Source organism: Pholis gunnellus (assembly GCF_910591455.1).
Source record: "Pholis gunnellus genome assembly, chromosome: 3".
Lineage (NCBI taxonomy): Eukaryota > Metazoa > Chordata > Actinopteri > Perciformes > Pholidae > Pholis > Pholis gunnellus.
The window spans coordinates 26,819,469-26,838,638 of record NC_136529.1 but is presented as its reverse complement, the minus strand read 5'-3'; the positions used below and the strand labels follow the sequence as shown (position 1 = coordinate 26,838,638).

The 19,170-nt window shown below is 43.4% G+C and overlaps 3 protein-coding genes across 4 annotated transcripts; 1 reads left to right on the top strand and 2 right to left on the bottom strand.

Annotated features, from left to right (window-relative positions):
- Positions 1-627: 627 nt before the first annotated feature.
- ctsa (cathepsin A) lies at positions 628-5,844 on the bottom strand. 2 transcript variants are annotated; one of them, XM_079156492.1, is made up of 14 exons: positions 5,708-5,844; positions 4,276-4,442; positions 3,749-3,860; positions 3,608-3,658; positions 3,383-3,469; positions 3,142-3,297; positions 2,754-2,930; positions 2,470-2,561; positions 2,213-2,291; positions 1,975-2,123; positions 1,723-1,798; positions 1,347-1,436; positions 1,137-1,238; positions 628-985 (listed from the first exon to the last, which is right to left on the bottom strand). In XM_079156492.1, the coding sequence occupies exons 2-14, from the start codon at positions 4,440-4,442 to the stop codon at positions 902-904; spliced, it is 1,422 nt and encodes a 473-aa protein (XP_079012618.1). In that variant the 5' UTR covers positions 5,708-5,844; the 3' UTR covers positions 628-901. The 2 variants fall into 2 exon arrangements, with proteins under 2 accessions (XP_079012618.1, XP_079012619.1); XM_079156493.1 differs by lacking the exon at positions 5,708-5,844 and adding an exon at positions 5,374-5,393.
- A 1,359-nt stretch (positions 5,845-7,203) lies between these two features.
- On the bottom strand, positions 7,204-10,244 carry snrpb (small nuclear ribonucleoprotein polypeptides B and B1). The gene is made up of 7 exons (XM_079156511.1): positions 10,107-10,244; positions 8,871-9,022; positions 8,210-8,321; positions 7,854-8,006; positions 7,644-7,773; positions 7,434-7,559; positions 7,204-7,339 (listed from the first exon to the last, which is right to left on the bottom strand). Exons 1-7 carry the CDS (start codon positions 10,107-10,109, stop codon positions 7,299-7,301), a joined length of 717 nt encoding a protein of 238 aa, XP_079012637.1. The 5' UTR covers positions 10,110-10,244; the 3' UTR covers positions 7,204-7,298.
- Positions 10,245-11,141: 897 nt separating this feature from the next.
- LOC306715890 (E3 ubiquitin-protein ligase RNF182) lies at positions 11,142-17,329 on the top strand (the record flags this gene model as incomplete). Its single annotated transcript, XM_079186369.1, has 8 exons — positions 11,142-11,209; positions 11,947-12,019; positions 14,061-14,108; positions 14,650-14,797; positions 16,080-16,147; positions 16,344-16,503; positions 16,829-17,055; positions 17,147-17,329. 8 exons carry the CDS (start codon positions 11,142-11,144, stop codon positions 17,327-17,329), a joined length of 975 nt encoding a protein of 324 aa, XP_079042495.1.
- Positions 17,330-19,170: the final 1,841 nt, after the last annotated feature.

Sequence of the window (19,170 nt, the reverse complement as noted above, 5' to 3'; positions counted from 1 at the left end):
AACTGACAGAGTCAACATGAACAGTTAATCTGTACTCAGGACTGACAGGGCAGAGACAGACAAACTATTCAAATTAGAGCAGAAAACTGAGGTTCTTGTTCTGTGTTCCTCGTTGGTAGGTGCCGTGTTCTCTCTGGTCCTCTTGCTGGTGCTACAATGCTAATGTTGCCAACTGTAGAGGACTACACAGACTACAAACATGGAGGCTGCAGATTTAGCCAGGCCTGCACAGAAATGATCACCAGAAGCAATCACCTCACCATGCATGGTGGGTTAGCTTTGTGTGCTCTTATATATCTGCAGCGCAAAGGATTGTGGGTCAGAATAGCCAGAAAAAAAACACTTGTTTAGATACAGAAAGATGCAACCTGACGTAGAACATCCTGGTACTTTTGGCATACTAAAATAGTATGGTAGTATTGGAACACACAGATGGGGATCAGACAACCTTTTCACAGCAATTAGAGCTGCAAAAATTAGTCGATTACCTGATCAATAGAAATTAATTTATCTGCAACTACGTTATTAATCGATAGTTGTTTCATTTAACATGGACTTTTCACCCTTTTCTGAAATGTTATTGATCAATAAAACAATCATAATTTCCAGTTGAAATGAAAACACAAGTCACAGTTAAAACTTTATTTTCTTCCCTTGTCATCATCCTTAATAAAAAAAATAAAATCCAGCAAAAGAAGTTGCACATTCAAAAACATGAGTGCGACTACATTGCAAGGCATCACCAGTCAGTTCTATGAGGTTGAGACTTTTTTATTATTATTTCCTGAAACAATAATCAGGTTGCCAGGGCTTTGACGATTTGTCTGGCAGTGAGAAAAAGAAACAAATCAAATCAAAGTGCGGCAGCATGAAGAGTCGAAACAGAGCAGAGGGTCAGAGGTCAGTAGGGTTGTCTCTTAATGAACCTGGTGAACATGGCGAAGGCAGCGACTGGTTTATCTGATGGAACCATGTGACCAGAACCCTGCAGGAAAACAGAGGTCAAGGGTCAGCTCCAGAATTCAAACAATGAACGACTATTTCTTTAAAAAGCTACAAGGCAACATAGAGGAGGAAGTCAACAGCAGCATAAATATGACATCCCTGAGGGTCAGCTGACGAAGATGAGCGTTTACCTTCACAGTGAGGAAGGCCATGTTGTCAAACTCTTTGACGAAGCCTCCGATCTGCTGACCGTCCTCGTCATTGTAGAGCCACGGACGTCTCAGGACCTCCACCTGCAAGACACACCTCAGGGTTAATACACCTGGATTTACGGAGTCGATCCAGGCAGTTTTAAAAATGGATCGTATCGGCTAAAATAATCCATGAAGGATCACAAGTACCTGCTGGTTCAGAGACTCGACGAACCACTCGTCCCCCATGAAGTTACAGGCCATGTCCACGTCCCCGTTATACACCAGGACCCGGTACTTCTGCACAAGATAAGATAGACTTTATTGTCCTGAAGGAAATTTGTCTTAGAAACATGCAGTGTCTGCCAACATCGTGTAAATGCAGAAAAATGCCGTCATGTTGATCACGTGATACCCGATCGCAAACAATTTGCAGGTGAGAAGCACTTTGTCTCAAACAGGCTTCTCCTGTATACCAACCAAGTTAACCAGGCTTGCTGTTATTTAATGAAGTATTGCGTACTGTACAACTTGCTGTGTTCTATGTGACTTTAAGATAAGAGGAGATGGTGTTGTGTTCACTGACCAGAGCGCTGAGCAGCTTCAGGTACTGTTTCCTGACATCCAGGTAGACACGACCGTATTTCAGATTCACCTCAGAGCTGCAAACAAAAAGGCAGAGATAAGTTTACAACTTTATTAAACAACTGAATGACAAACAAATACAGTATTAAAATAAAAAAAAACAATCACAAAACTTAATAATGTCATGGAGAGCTACGTTACTGGAGTTAACAAGGTGTGTAGTGGAGGTGTGTGTGGTGTTCAGGTGTGTTACCTGCAGATGACCCAGTCCAGGGCCTTGGGGCTGATGTGCAGAGCAGCTTTGACATACTTGTTGTTCAGGTAGAGGGTGGAGGGGGTGGAGTTAGTGCAGGGTGGGTCCAGACGGACGGACAGGTGTAGAGACGCCAGACCTCTCAACTTCTGCTCACACACACAGTAAGAGGAGAACCTGGTTTCTATCCAACCGTCGGGTGAAGAAACGTTAAGACATCAGCTGACTTCATACAGACCTGGTTCCACAGCTGCGTCCACTGATGGTTAATGAACGAGTTCCCCAGATCTCTGATCACCAGCTCACCTCGTTCAATACTGACGATCAATAACAGGAAGTCAACCTCTGTCACCTGTGAGCTCTGTGGTCAGACTACACCTGCTGCACGTGAGCTTCTAGCAGCAGCTACAGAATCCATGTTTAAGATCTGGTGTAAATTTAAACAGTAACACGTGTTCCCCACTGATGAGTCAGAGGTTAAAGGTCGAAGCTCACCCGAATCTCTGGTGGACTCCACCTAGACAAGGAGCGTACAGGTTGTAAATGTTCAGTCCCGAAACGTAGACGATGTCCTGAACCTCAGCGAGCTGCAAAAGAAAACGCAACACCTGAAACACACTGGTTTAACCTGATTCAGTCCTCATAAACCAGGCTCGGGACCGGCGTCCGAAACTTATGAACCAGGGTCCCGAAACCTATAAACCAGCTTCAGACCGGCTGCCACCTGGTTTTATCAGACATACTGGTTCAGACCTAGTTCTAACATTAACCAGACTCACGCTGGCGGAGCAGTTCTCGTTCGGGTTGTTGTAGAAGTTGCACTTCCCGCCGCTGCAGCAGAAGGTCTGCAGCTCCGTCCACAGTCGACTCCCCAGCAGGCCGTGGTAGTAGGCGAAGTACACCAGAGAGTTATCGTTCATCTCGTAACTTGACATCCCGTTTCCCACGGCAACGCCCTGCCGAGTGAGACAACAGCTAGCATGACAAGGTTGCTAATGTTAGCATCCCACAAAAACAACAGTGATCGGACACTCTACACTACAGAGGCCCCGCAATAATACAGCGACGCTAGGTTAAGGCTGGCGCCCACTATCACTCACCTTGTACTACAGTATCTGTGTGTAGTACTACAGTATCTGTGTGTAGTACTGCAGTATTTGCGTGTACCTGCAGGTTTAGACTGGCGTCCTCCATCACCCTCTCGGCGAGCGTCGGGATGTAGATTCCTCCGTAACTCTCACCGGTGAGGAAAAGTTCGTTCTTGCTGAACTCTGGAAACAGCCGGAAGAACTCCTTCAGAGCCAGGTAGTTGTTCATCGATACCTGAGGAGAAAAAAACACCTTAACACACCCAACAGTGAACACCTGTGAGCCAATCGGGAGCCGGGGTTTCAGGCGTGTCACTGACCTCCGTGTCGTTGGTGACGTAGTTCTTATCGTCAGCGTACGAGAAGCCGACCCCTGCTGGAGACTCCAGGTACAACACGTTGGCAATCTGCACGGAATCAGTGAACCAATCAGCTTCCATGGATTACAACTACTATAAGCCAATGAGCTGTCAGGAAGTTTTGGTCACATGGTTAATCTGGACGCTATTGTCACATGACGGCATGCAGGTAACCGATTAACTGACCATGTTCCAGGAGTACTGGTTGTACTGTAGCGTAGCTCCGTCATCCTGGATCTGAAACAAGAGGTCAGAGTTCAGCAGGTGTCGCTCTGACATCAGTGTGACGTCACAGGGTCAGGTGGGTGAAGTCAAGAGGTTACCCACCAGGAAGGGTCCATGTTCCGTCAGCAGTCCGTCCAGAGAGCTGCAGCCGGGGCCGCCATTCAACCACAACACCATCGGGTCAGAGGGCGGTTTATTCTGGGACTCCACGAACCTGAAAACAACAACAACAACATCATAGGTGGACGTTACCACCAACCCTCAGGTGAGCTCAAGTGGACGTGTCAGACACCACGGTGGAGGTACAGGTGTTCAGGTGTTCTATCACTGTACCAATCAGGTCAATGTTCCAATGCTGTGGTAACAGGCGAGGCATGAGCCATGTTGTTTTTTTTCTACAAGAGAGACATGTCGGAGTAAAAATGCAGTCGACTCTGAGACGAGACCTTCAAAAAGGGGTATTGAGATGAGTCACAAGAGTACTACATTACTGGTTCATAGACAGTCCACCTGAGTTTGTTCCAGCTCTGGTATTTTAGGATTCAGGTGAAGGGACAAAAATCAACAAGTATCGGGAATAAAGCAACTGTAATGATGCAGATGTGCCAGGTGTGTCTCCGGGTACCGACCAGTAGTGCAGGTGTTTCCCATCGGCCACACTCAGGTATCCAGAATACTGTTTGAAGCTCGGCTGTTTCTGCAGACCGGGCAGGTATTTCACCTCGTCTGCAGCCGGAGCGGCATCGTCGCCACCCAGCAGAGAGAACAGGAAGCAACACAACACCGCCACCTGCATCTGAAAAAAGAACGACAGGAAGTGACATCAACAGCACTCACATGAATTGACAGCACCGACAATAAACGTGTTAATACAGTTTCAGCTCTTGTATTAAATACTCAGCTGCAGCAGCTAACCGGCTTCTAATTGAGAGTTTAAAAGAGGACGTGAAGCACCGAAACTTCATTAAACACATCTATCTGTGACGACAGCGTCTTCAAGTTCTAATAAACACCCAACAGACGGTTACTGCCAACATTACAGTCGTTGAAATAACTCGGCAACTGGCAATCGTGAGTCAGTTCTGAAATTAAAAATAAATAAGCTAAAAGTTTCAACCCCCTTTAACAAATCATTGTTGGTTAATTGTGCCACATTAACTTCTATATTTCATGAATTTTTTCAGGGTTCCGTGTATTCGATTTTAAGTTATTTGCTATTTGAAATGTTATGAAATGTGTTTTAGTCTAAAAAATTATCAGCCATGATGATGTCATCCAGCTAACTTGATGGATTTTGTTTGCTTTTCATGAAAAGGTAGCAGATGGTTATTTATGCCTTTTGTCATTACCTATTTATGCAGAACGTGTCTAGGTAGCAGTGTTGTGTGTGTGTAACGATGTATTTGTACACAAATCCACAAGGATAAACTTTGACTGCATTAATCTTGCAGTTATTTCTTCCCATGTCTCAAAGTGTCCCTATGCATTCAACAAACTACAGTATGTACTATTGTACTCTAAAATAAGTTAAGCGAACAACATCTTTGCAGTCATGCATGCAGAAGTGGATGGAGGATCAACGCACCAGAGGGCGCAACAAAACAGGTGCGGTTACGAGACAAAACACGTGATGCTATCAGGAAGTAACCTTTGTGGCTGATTTTCTAAATTGTGCCGAATTTACCACACAACGTTTGTCATTCAGAACTTGTTTTCCACGTTTTTACCTGAAGTTCCCAAAGCTTTCACCCGATGCAGAAATATCAAATGTACTGAGTCCTGAATGAAGTTTGGCAGAAAACAACGAGTTTCACTGTCAGACAGACTGTCTCTCACACAAGTACAGTCAGTTTCATTTGTTTACTGGTCACATGTTTAGATCATAGACTAATAATTATATATATATATATACATATATAAATAAAGAAATAATTCCCGAGTTTAGATACAAGGATTATATAAACTAAACCGGAAACAAACTGGATCGGACTAAACGCCACCAAACACAACAAAGTTCAGTGAAAACAAAGCTGAGATTATTTCAGTCACAAACACACTCACCTCGTCTGTCTGTCTGTCTGTCTGCCTGTCTGTCTGATTTCTCGTTCAGCTGTGGAGCTGATGTGACTGCAGCTGCCGATAATGAAGAATTAAAGCAGGTCACATGACAGCAGACGGTCACATGACTCCCCTCCGCCCAAGTGACTGTTGAACTGACCGGCTGACGCGGTTGTTGTTGTTGTTGTTTCCAATATGTGTTGTTGTAAACATTATGTACAGTCTGTAGACAAATTATATCTGTGGTTGCAATGTATTAATTATTATTATTGTACACGGATGTTATTTATGTATTTTCAAAATAAAAGTCTGCAGGTTTTATTCTGGTCTCATTGATCACGTTGCATCACATGTTCTTAATAAATCACTCAGTCTATCTGAGAATGACTTCATGGTTGTCAGGAATCAGTGACTCAGCTGATTCCTACATTTGTATTTATGAGGATTTTTTTCTATGACATCAGATCAACTAGAATTAAGCTTTGAATCATTTTAAAAATCCACATTTATATTAAATAAAATGTGCCCTCTTTGTCCTGGTCTCTGAAGGACTCAGTCAGACCAGCAGGTGGATCAGGTTAAAGTTTACTTCCTGTTGAACCTTAATTTCCTAATCTCTCTTAATTGCTAATTAGACCCAAGTCATGTTAAAAGGGATTGTTTGAACCCTTTAATTGGGTTCTCAGGAGCTGGTTTTCATATTCTACAGCTCCAGTGAGAAACTAGACACAGAGGGACGGAGACTCAAAGGGATTTGGGCTGTTGATCATTTTATGGATGAAAACACATTACAGGAGCGCAGTGATTAAATTCTCATTCTACAATAAAATTATAAAAAAAGCCAAAACCATCTGATTTTAATTTCCTACTAAAATGTAATTTACCCTGAAACAAGAAAATGTTCTGAAAGAATGTTTCAAAAGGTTGAGAAAGTAGGAAAATATATTTCCACTTCAAGATCCAAAGTGAGATCTAACAAATGGACTTAAGACTGAAGTTTGATTTTGATGTGATTAAATGCATTTTGTGAAAGTGAAAGTTTAGAACATGTGATTTCTTCATTGTGACTCAGAGTTTAAGGAACTGAAGATCCCGTCTTCAATATTGGGGAAGTTAAAACATAAATGCAGTTTAAGACTAAAACTCTAAAGTCACTGACACTTGTTAAAGACAAGAAAGCTCTAAAGTCGTTTACTTTATGGCATCAAATTAATTTCAGAAAGCTATTTTATATATTTATTTTCTTACTTCTAGCTTATCTGTATTTGATGATGATCTCACTCAAAATATATTTATAATTTGATCGTTTAAATAAATATTGGTCTAGAACTGCTCACTATTAAAAGTGTCTCAACTCCTGTTATAATTTGACACTTTATAAATTGAATTGAAGCTTTAAACTATTCAGTCAAATATTAATGGTGTAATCTGCGCTGCGATAGACTTTTATTGAACTGGTTACCATAGAAACTGAACAGACAGCCAAGTTGAAATCGAACCATCCTGAAGAAACTTTATTTAAAAAACACAAAACGGGATAAAAAAAAAAAAAAGAGATCTATACAACAAGTGAGTGTGAGGAGGCGGGGCTTCCTCAGGGACGGGGGGGCGGTCTCATGCCGGGAGGAGGCGGTCCTAAAGAAAGGGGGAAAAAAACAGAAGAGGTCACATGGTGTGTTCACACTGAATTGATTGATTGATTAATGAGGCTGTGATCTGATAGGCTTACCTCTCATGCCAGGGGGCGGCGGCCTCATGCCCGGGGGGGGCATCCCCATCGGAGCGCCTCGACCAGGAGGCATCCCCATCGGAGGACCCATCGGGGGCCGCATGCCAGGGGGTGGGCCCATCATACCTGTAGGGTACACAGGAGGAGTCAGGCCTCAAGCAATTAGTACACAGGAGGAGTCAGATTCATGACATCACATGTCTCACTCACCAGGAGGCGGGGCTCCTCTGCCCATCGGGGGCGGGGCTCCTCGTCCAGGTGGGTATTGTGTGGGAGCGCCGGCGATACTCGCTCCTGCTGCTGCCGCCGCAACCGTCCCTCTGCCCTGTGGAGTCATCACCTGGAAACACACAGGAAGGTGTCATCACCTGAGCGTGCACACACACCTGAGCGCAGAGCAGTCGTTGTTGCTGTATTTACCTGCTGTGAAGGACCGCCCACACCTCTGACGGGCCCGGCGAGTCCGGCCGGAGCCTGAGGCATCGGAGCTCCTGCTGGGACACCACGGCCTGCTGCACGACCCACACCGGGACCACCGGCCACGCCTGCCAACGGGACACGAGCAATGCCGGTCTGGAGTAGGAGGGGGAGAGAGAGAGAGAGAGACGGAGGTTTAACAAACAGCAGTTCAGTAAACAGGAAACAGTTTATTGAATAAAGTTTAAAGACATGTGATTGAAACATTATTTAAAACTCAAACAATGCATTTTTTTAGACAGTAATTCTGATGATTTCACCACAGGTCCGTCTCCTATTGGCTACAGAGTTCCACTTACATCTTTGGGAGGTGGACCCTCAACCGTCATAGAGACCAGGTTCTCCCCCCTCAGCAGAACCAGACCCAGAACCCTCTTCTCTTCTCGCTCCGGCTGCTTGGAGTTCTTTGGCCTGCAGGACGACAAAAACTCATTCATTAGGGTCCACATACAGGCCTCATTACCCAGCATGCCTCACAGTTACTTCTAATCGTGTACGTCGACATTTAAGTTTTAAAATACTTTAATACTCATAATAATTTATGAATGAAGTCCTATAGAGTGTGACAGCCTGGTACAACTGATGCACTTATAACGTCCAATAAATTACAGTAATAGCTCATAGAAAGAATTTGTTCACATGAATGCCTATAAACAAAAAAATTACAAATTAACAAAACAGACAAAAGCAGCCGGTGCAAACAGATAAAATAAAAGACCTGGAGTCCTGATCTCCTGCGCCACAGTACTACAATAACCAGGCTTGTGCCGATTGGCAATCAGATCGAGTAACAACGATTTTCTTTCCTGCACCTCTACCCTCTCATTTTCCAGTTCTCTCTGCTCTAGCACACCAGAACCAGGGGACCCAACAGTAAAGGCCGCTGAGTTGCATTGGGGGTGTTAAAAAACAAGCCATAAAATGGCCGATCAGCTGTTGGACCCAGAGTCTTGGACCTACTTGATCTTCCTGAACTCGTCGCAGTCGCACAGGATCAGGTTCATGTGCTTGTCGAAGGCCTTGAAGGTGCCGATGAAGATCCGGCCGTCCTGCAGGATGCACCTCATCCTGAAGTCAATGTGCTGCAGCATCTTGCTGCTCTTACCCACCGTCTGAGGAACCAATCAGAGACAGGCGTTAATATGACGTTATAATCAAAAACATCATCACAATGTTGCTTCTGGTTTGTGTATTTATGATCATCTGTGCGTTTGTTAGAGTCACTTCAGGATGGAACAGAAGCTCAGACCCAAAAACTAAAAAAAAGTCTATAGTGTTGATTTATTCTTGGACCCTGGTTTAGAGTTAATTTGACTTATTCGGGTCAATAAAAGACAGATAATTGAAACTATAACAGAGCTTCTTTGTTCTTTATTCTTGTGTATAAACTGGATTATACAGCAGTAGTTATGTCGAGCGTTTTGATGTTTAGGTATTGTTTTACGGTTAAACGTGGCTTCAATTTGCATCAAGCGTTTACTCCATTGGTTCTCCGTTGAAGTATGCAAGAAAAACAATAATTCAAAGTACACAAACAGTCATGTTAGTCAAGTATTTCTGGTGCTACAAAGATACTTAGTTGAAGACAACAGGCTTCACTAGCCTATGCATTAAAGGAACATGTAACACATTATACGTGTATATAAACTAACACTTATTATAGATTACATTCATGTCGACACGTGCGGATAATCATTAAACTAGCTTTGAAACACAGTTCACAGTTAGCTCGTGGCTTCGTTAGCTTAGTGTAGAACGTTAGTGCACGTTGGTTTCCTCGGTATGAACAAACATTGACCGGTAACTGTAACGACACTGTTAATGTGGTGCTTTGAAACACGCGTAGATACTTTTAATTCATGAGAGCAACGTAATCACAACGCTAGAAGCTAACGTAAGAAGCTAACTGCTAACAAACACTGCGGCCTAACCGGGTAAATTAACGGCTGTTAAGTTAATAACGTTAGACAGAAAGCCGTTACCGGAACAAACCGGTGAACACTAGATTAAACTGATTAGATTTATATTGAACTAAACAACTTCCTGACTCCGCGCGCTGCTGCAGCTCTGTACCGACGTTCAACCGACGTCCATTCAAACTCCCGCTATTATTAAAATAAAACCGTAAAATCCAGTATACATTTAAAGACCCACGAGGCGGGCAGCCCGCGGGCAGTCTGCACGGTAAACACTCACCATGTTTGCGGTTCTGATGGCTCCGATTCACGCCGGATTCACCGAACAAACCCAAAAAAAATTTGACCCGCGGAGAAACCGCCAGGCTCGTCTTTATCAGAGATTCACAGGAAGTGACGATCGGCCAGCGGAACTGTTCCTACCCGAACAAAGGACACACACAGTTCCCATCCGTCCTGCAACAACAACCCAGAGTTATAGTTCTGCAGAGTTTTACTTTTAATCTATAGTCGTATTATTTAATATATATATATATATAAATACCAAATATATATATATTACAAAATATATACATTAAATGTATATATATATATTCTATATTTAAACAAGTATGTCAGCTGTATTCCAGAACAATAACTGTTTGTGACTTTTCCATGTCAGAAAAAGGAAAACAACATTAACAATAGTAGTTACCACAGTATAATTAATATTTATATAAAATAAATACAACAAACAGGGCTTGTTACAGTAACAACGTTACCTTTATTTTTATTAATTTATAACTTCAACTCACAAGCGATAGAAATCGTCTCAGCTTTAGATAAATTGAGGTAAACATGAAGCTCCATCGCAGCAAAGTTCTTTACTTCTTATTTTGGAGGAACAAAATCAAATGTGGTATAATTTCTTGAAATATGAAACTAGAGCTATTAAAATATTAAAATTACAACAGTAAGAAAAGATAGAGAACAAGCACGTTAAACAAATATACTCACTGAGAAAATAAAACAATTAGATATAAAACATAATATAAAATATTTGTATCGAAAGAAAATATATAAATATATAATACATAGATACAAAAAGTGAAAAGTGAAAACAGTAAACAGTCTGTAACTCTATATATTTTATTTACTTATTTACTAACATATTTATTATCAGTGCTTAGAACTGATCAGATGAATGATCACGTCATCGATCCTCTCTGCTGTGCATCATCATCATCATCATCATCATCATCGTCATCATCATCATCATCATCATCGTCGTCGTCGGTTGAAGAATTTCCCGTCATCCTGCTGCGGGCCGGTTGCCATGGTAACCCGGTCTCCTGCCGCCGGGCCGCGCGCCGCAGTGAGCAGCAGAGAGACGGAGGAGAGACGGTGAGTCACCGGGACCAGCACCCGGTCAGACGACCGACAACCGACGGATCAGAAGACACCGACAGACCGTTCGGTTAGCCCGTTATAGCGCGACGATCACGGACTGTTAATGAGGCCGATGATGACGGACATCGACCGCAGTGTTGCTTCAACCTGAGAGAGACTACAGCGACCTCATCAGCGGCAACCAGACTGTTGCTGCAGTGTTGCTTCCCTCTGACGGAGACGACGTACCTCCAGCAACCAGACCCATCAGCAGCAACAGCATGTAAGGCAACTAACTGCACCTGCAGCAACAAGCAACCAGACTGTTGATGTTTTGATGTTGCTTTAACCTGACAGAGACTACAGCAACTACAGCATCCAGTCCAACAGCAACAGAATCTGCAGCAATTATATATAAAGCAACCAGGCCACTGATTTTCCACAACTGCAGTGTTGCTTTAACTTACAATAAAGGGAGAATACAGCAACTAGACTGATGTTTATCAACCACATATTTTTCAACCTTAAAGCTTCAAGGACTACAGCAACTATACCTACAGCAACTAAACCCACAGCAATTAAACATACAGCAACTGTGTCCTCCTGCAACAATACCTGCAGCAACTAGGAAATTAACTGTTGAGATTTTAATAACCACCGTGTTGCTTCAGCCTGAGGGAAACTACAGCAACTACACGATCAGCAACTAGCAACCACATTGTTGATGTTTAATCTTCACTGTGTTGCCTCAGTGTGACACGACAGCAACTCAACCTGCAACCTACATCCACGGCACCTATCGACTCGACATCCATCGTCCAGCAGGTGAGCGGCAACACGACACCGTGACAACATGTACACCTCTCCACCAATGATGTCACAGCCTCAGTAATGATGTCACAGCCTCAGGAGTGATGTAACAGTCTTACACAAAACTATATTTAGCAACAAAAAAAAATAGAGAGCTGATAACAATAAAAATAAGGGATGATTCTGAAAGAAAAGATGCAATGAGGGACAAATAAATATTGTAAATAAGTTGAGACAATCAGAGCTTTAATGTAGCATCACTTCTTTATATGTAAAGATATATAGTCACTATAGTTGCTCTGTGCTTTGTTGACATTGCCAAACCAGGCATCATGAGTTGACTGTTGTTTTGAAGGCTCGAGTTTGACAATTTTGCCGCCGCCATCTTGGAATACTGGTGTCGCCATGTTGTTTTTTCCACAACCAATGAACAGAAGTTACCATATTTAGAATGTGGAAGACTGACGCCGTATACATCTCTGGATTCGTCTCTGGATTCCATGTAAAACCAGATGAACTCATGCAGGTTCACCAGAAACTCCTGCAGCTCAGACTCCAGCAGATCCTCCAGCAGAGACCGATCCACCGTGGACAGACCCAGATCCTCCAGCAGAGACCGATCCATGGTGGATAGACCCAGATCCTCCAGCAGAGACCGATCCATGGTGGATAGACCCAGATCCTCCAGCAGAGACCGATCCATGGTGGATAGACCCAAATCCAGAGCTCCGGCGGGAGGAGGAGAGCTCAGCTGCAGCAGCGTCTCCTCCTCCTCCTCCTTAATAAAATGAATTCTATAAATTAGTGGTTTACCTAAAACCTTATTAGTTAACTTGCTAGCTAGCTAACTCACCACATGACAAATTTTACTTGTGTATGTATTTGACAAATTAATGGATTATTTTTATGATATGGTAAATGAATACAGCCTGAGCAGATAACCCGCTATATTTATAATTTATTTGTCTCATTTCCCGTTAAATCCAATATAAAATGATGTCACAGCTTCAGTAATGATGCCAGAGTTGACGAATGATGATCCTGCAGCTGAAGGTTCTGTTAGAACCCGTCTGGTTCTCTGCTCAGTGCTCCCTCTACAACAGGCACTCTGTGGTGGAGAGTAATACATAGTATACTACACAGTGATACATAGTATACTACACAGTGATACATAGTATACGACTCAGTGATACATAGTATACTACACAGTGATACATAGTATACTACACAGTGATACATAGTATACTACACAGTGATACATAGTATACGACACAGTGATACATAGTATACGACACAGTGCTACATAGTATACGACACAGTGATACATAGTATACGACACAGCGATACATATACTACACAGTGATACATATACTACACAGTGATACATAGTATACGACACAGTGATACATAGTATACTACACAGCGATACATAGTATACGACACAGTGATACATATACTACACAGTGATACATATACTACATCATTGACAGCTCTAGAGTCACATGACTGTCATTTACACACAATCACATGTGAAGCAGTGCATTGTGGGATTGTGAGCAGACAGTGTACCTCAGGTCTGTTTGTCTCTGGTCTGAAACTCATCTTCTCCTCTCTGATCAGTCGGTGAATCAGCTGATCACATTGTTTCTGTTCACCGACATGTGATCACATCTGACTCACCCGATTGGCTCATCTGAGGGGTTCAGGCACAGGTAAAGCTGTTGCCATAGCAACATCAGCATCCCCCAGTGTCCCCCCCCCCTCCCCCGGTTACATAACAGCTGCAGTCTATAAATACAGCAGAGTGTGTGTGTGTGTGTGTGTGTGTGTGTGTGTGTGTGTGTGTTTGTGAGGCTACTCGATAAATTAACATCAACAATAAAGCAGACGAGATAAGTAATATATATACAGTGATAGTACTCGGTGATACTCTGTCTTGTAGATACTGTGTATTGTCTCTTCAGACCCATCTGTCTCATTGAGCTGTCTGTCTCATTGACCTGTCTGTCTCATTGACCTGTCTGTCTCATTGACCTGTCTGTCTGTCTCTCTGCAGATGGGCGTCCTCCCAGACTGTCAGACTGATCAGCTGATCTGGAGTCAGGTAGGTCACCGCTGCCTTCGTCTGTGTAGAGAAAAAACAACCAATAAGACGCCACTATTTCGGTGCACAATGTTACCTCCGTCTCCAGTATTGTGTCTCTCTTTGACACTACTTCCTGTTTCAAATAAATCAAAACAAACAGATCCTTCTGGGGTACCGAACTCAGAGTAGTTTTACTCCACAGTACTTCGAAATTTGTTTTGTCTTCCAATCAGCTGACGGCCTCAGGTTGAACTAAGCTCCGTCCAACCGCTGGCCCCTCTTTCCTGGTTCGGGTGAAGACGACAGCCAATAGAAAATGAGCCTGCTGAAGGAGGCGGAGCCTGGCCGGGAGATGGAAGCCAAGGTGAGACTCCACATCCATAGTGTCACCTCTGATACCATCACACCACAACAGTTTGAACTCTAAACTTTACTAGATCTTGAACTAGAATTTAAATATAGTTCTAAGAGTTTGAACAAAAGCTTTATTTGGTTCGTAGAGGGCGAAGACGCGGAATCATTTTAGCCGTTATAAAACCATGTGTTGTCATGTGTGCAGACCTGGGCTCAGTCTCTGGTTTACACTCTGGAGGAACTCGAGTGTAAAATCTGCTACAACCGCTACGACACTCGAAGTCGGAAACCCAAACTGCTGGGCTGTCTGCACCGAGTCTGTGCCAAGTGTCTGAAGAAGATGGTCGACATGGGTGAGTCCACTCGACCGGTAAAGATTACTGACACATGGAGGGTGAAGCAAGTTGTTTCCAGCAAGTTGTTTCCCATGAATCAACTGTAAAAGAGGCCGGTATTTGGTTTCCCTTGACACCAACCACAGCTGTAGACCTGAGACCTGGACTCTAGTCTCTTGAGACTTGACTTAAGACTCGAGACCATCAACTCAGGGGTTGATGGTTTGATCAATCACAGCTTTAGACTTTTAGATTTGGAGTGACTTGAAATTTGCTAATGAAGACTTGTTGCTTGTCCTTAATGACTTTAGACGTGACTTGGACTTCAGAAGACTTGAGTCTTGACTTGGACTTCAGAAGACTTGAGTCTTGACTTGGACTTCAGAAGACTTGAGTCTTGACTTGGACTGTAGAGGACTTTAGACCTGACTTGGACTTCAGAGGACTTGAGTCTTGACTTGGACTTTAGACCTGACTTGGACTTAGTGTGTAGAATCTGCACTATTGTGCATTTAGAGATGTTTCTGGTGGAGCCCCTCAGAGTGAATCTACATCGTAAATTACAGAGCGGTTTGCCGTCTGATCTCCGTGGATCTGACATCTCTGTTCTCCAGAGCCAGAAGAGTAGTCCACCTTCTGGATTTACATTTGAAGCTTCGATTGAGGTTTTCAGACGAAGCTTTGAATGTCTGTAGTCATATTTTATGATGTTAGAATCCGTAAAAAATAGTGAAAATATTCATATAAATGTAACTTTTTGGTGGTGTTAGATTGCTGCTAGATCACCCTGTTAATTCAGGTGCGTGCAGAAGAGTAAACTGTGTTTTTTTTCACTGCAGTACATATTATGTCTTTGGAGTATTTCGTTAGATAAAAACAAGCTTGTAACTGTTCGGTGCAGCTCTAGATATGATTTGTAAAGTGATATTAAAGATAATAATGTCAAATGCAACGTGATGCTGCGATATAGTCGTACCAAGCACAGACTTTAAATGTTTTTAAATATATTATTCACATTCTTTTATAAATGTTCAACTGTGTTGCTTGTAGAAAGGTTAAAGGTTGTATTATTGTGATGTTGTGACGTGACACTTGAAGTCCTTAAAGGTTAGATACAATTTTGGGAGCATTTCTATTGCCTCATAACGGCTCTCAACATGGCAATGGATGAGTCGGCAGCTAGAAGCTAACAGTGCTAACAGCAGCAAAAGTGCTAACAGCAGCAACGGTGCTGACGGAGCTATTTTACCTGTATGACATCATACTCATATGTCATGTGACTCTTCTGATTGATTTTCAGGAGAGTCTTCGCCGTCTATCATCTGCTGTCCATTCTGTCGCCACGAGACCTACGTCCCCGATGAGGAGGTGAGACTTAATTAACGAGGAGGTGAGACTTAATTAACGAGGTGAGACTTAATTTTATTAACGAGGAGGTGAGACTTTATTTTATTAAGGAGGAGGAGATACTTTATTAACGAGGAGGTGAGACTTATTAAGGAGGTGACTCTCCTCCATTTCGGAGTTGGACAAGCCGTCTTCCTGTCTCTGTCCTCTTGTTAAGGTGTGGTTGATGGAGGACGACCGACACATCCTGGCTGTTCTGTCTTGTCAGGACCGAGCCCGCCGAGGTGGAGGAGGAGGAGGAAGAGGAGGAGGAGGAGGAGGAAGAGGAGGAGGCGGAGGAGGGGGGGAGGTGGTGCTGAGTCCAAACAGTCTAACCGGTAAAGTCATGTTTGATTTCTTAGTTCCAGAATGGAAAATAAAACTCCTCCGTCTCACTCTCTCTCTCTGCCCGTCTCACTCTATGTCTCTGTCTGTCTCTCTGTCTCCGCCTGTCTCTCTGTCCCACTTTGTCTCTCTTTTTGTAACACAAACATATGCTTTATGAATGTATTGTGTTCTATTGTGTAGAATGGCTTGTTTTTTGGACTGGATTTGTGTTTATTTTATTTCTTCATTAATAGCGTTTATTTTCTTTTCCTGAGAGTTTTTGAAGATCCTCTCTCTCTGTCTGTCTGTCTGTCTGTCTGTCTGTCTGTCTGTCAGGAGGAGGAGGCGTGGAGTCGTCCCACCGCTCCTCAGACTGTCTGGTCATCACCATTATGGAGCTCCCCGAGGATTCTCCGTCCTCGGACTCACTGAGCATGCTCAACGTGGTGGGTCTGTACCGCCCCCCCAGCCTGGACTCGCTGCCCTGCAACCTGCCGGCTCAAAAGTGTCACGCCTGGACGTCCCGCAGCTTCCCCCGCTGCCTGCTGGGGGCGCTCTGCCTGGTCAGTACATTCAAACCAGGAAGGAAAGGCCAGGCGAGCTGACAGGTGTGTGTGTGTGTGTCTGACGTGGTGTGGTTGTGTGTTTGGACAGGTGTACTTCAGCTCTCTGCCTCTGGGGATTTACCTGCTGATGATTGGTCAGCTGTGGCTGGGCGTGGTCCTGGTGAGTCTGGTTCCCTCCACGCTGCTGCTGCTCGTCCTCTACGGCTTCTGTCAGTGTCTGTGTCACGAGCTGATGGAGGCGCTCGCCGCGCGCACGCACGCCCTGCCGTGACATCGACAATACTAACAACACGTCACCCGCCGCCATTACCGCCAACAACAGGCTGCTGTGACAACGACAACAACATCAACACATCCCACCACGAGAACTAACAACACGGCCGTCATGACAGCGGTGAGAACCACCGGAACAAAGAGCCAACAACAACAACCAAAAACAACAGTCAGAACAACAACAGTTCCACCAGAACAAAGACTCAACAAGACAACAGTCAGAACAACAACAGTGCCACCAGAACAAAGAGTAAACGAAAACAAAACAACAGTCAGAACAACAACAGTGCCACCAGAACAAAGAGTAAACGAAAACAAAACAACAGTCAGAACAACAACAGTGCCACCACAACAAAGAGTAAACGAAAACAAAACAACAGTCAGAACAACAACAGTGCCACCAGAACCAGTGACAAAACAAGTCACAACATGAGCTGTCAGACCAGAACCAGTGGCCTGTACGATCCAAACCCAGGACATCTTTTGGTTATCTGGCTGAACTACCGCGACCCAGCTAAGCAGTCACACGACGGTGGTTTCAACTCGGTAAATCAACTCCTGGGTTTCTCCATCTGGTGGTGAGCGCGTTCACACAAAAGAATAGTTCCAGTATATGATCAAATCTAAACATGCCGTCAGTAGAGCGGCAGATGTAGCTGCTAAATGCAGGAAGAACAGCCGGTAAAACAATAAATCACTAAAACTAATTTAACAGAATTATAATATCAGTCTACATCTGACTGTAATTACATTTATGTATTCCATTAAATTCATGTGTTGCTTGGATGTATTCTTATAGAATATAATAGATAATATACTTTAATGGTGTGTATGTCAATTTAAACCTTATTTTTGTATTGTCAACCCCGGAGGTGTGAAACAGACTTGGTAGGAAAATAAAAATGTAATAGAAAAACATAATTCAAAGAGCTTTGACAGTCTCATGACACGAGCACCGAGCTATATTAAACATGTTTGCAATCTCAAACATAACCTGCTTCAGAGCAGAACAACAATCCAACAACACAACAACCAAAATAACAATAGCCGAACAGAACCAGAACAACAATCAAACAAGACAACAACCAAAATAACAATAGCCGAACAGAACCAGAACAACAATCAAACAACACAACAATCAAAATAACAATAGCCGAACAGAACCAGAACAACAATCAAACAACACAACAACCAAAATAACAATAATCGAACATCACCAGAACAACAAAGGAACAGAACCAGAACAACAACCCAACAACGCCAGAACCAGAGTAACAACAGAGCAATACCAGAACGACAAAGAAACAACACCAGAACCACAACAACACCAGAACAACAAAGGAACAACACCAGAACGACAGAATCACTCACCTACAGACTGACCCATCAGACACTGACACACCTGTCCACTCTGACCACCAGCATTACCCCTCCATCCTTCCCTCCTTACTTGTGGCTACAGACAATTTAGACTCTGACCAGGTGATGACATCATCACAGAGAAGAGGCGGAGTTTATCTCTCTCTCTCGCTCTGATGTTTTACTGTGAAGGTTTTTCTCTTTGTCGCGTCCTGCTGGACAAACTGAGAACAAGCTGTTTTATTTTATATTGGGAAACATCAGAGGGCTCCAAACTGTCAGCTGATGTCACAGGACACCTGTCAGCCAATCAGAGGAGACTTCTGCCTGTGAACATTAAAGCTGTTGTAGACTGAAACCACTGTACTGTACAGACTGACAGAGACTTTAAACAACACAAACTAACCATGTTGAAAACAACACGTTACTGTTTAATATGTGTGAATCTGTAACTGGCATTCATTAAATATGCTTGTTTTC

Bases quoted from the DNA above. Each gene is read 5' to 3' on its own strand.
- ctsa (XM_079156492.1), bottom strand. From the start codon at position 4,442: ATGCAGGTGGCGGTGTTGTGTTGCTTCCTGTTCTCTCTGCTGGGTGGC. The intron at 2,124-2,212 runs GTCTGTATGAAG...GTGTGTGAGCAG, and splicing joins GGACGCAGCTGTGGAACCAG to AAGTTGAGAGGTCTGGCGTC. The intron at 1,437-1,722 runs GTCAGTGAACAC...TATCTTGTGCAG, and splicing joins TGAAGCTGCTCAGCGCTCTG to AAGTACCGGGTCCTGGTGTA.
- snrpb (XM_079156511.1), bottom strand. The intron at 8,007-8,209 runs GTAAGTGGAACT...CTCCTACTCCAG, and splicing joins AGGGTCCACCTCCCAAAGAT to ACCGGCATTGCTCGTGTCCC. The intron at 7,560-7,643 runs GTGAGTGAGACA...TGTACCCTACAG, and splicing joins CAGAGGAGCCCCGCCTCCTG to GTATGATGGGCCCACCCCCT.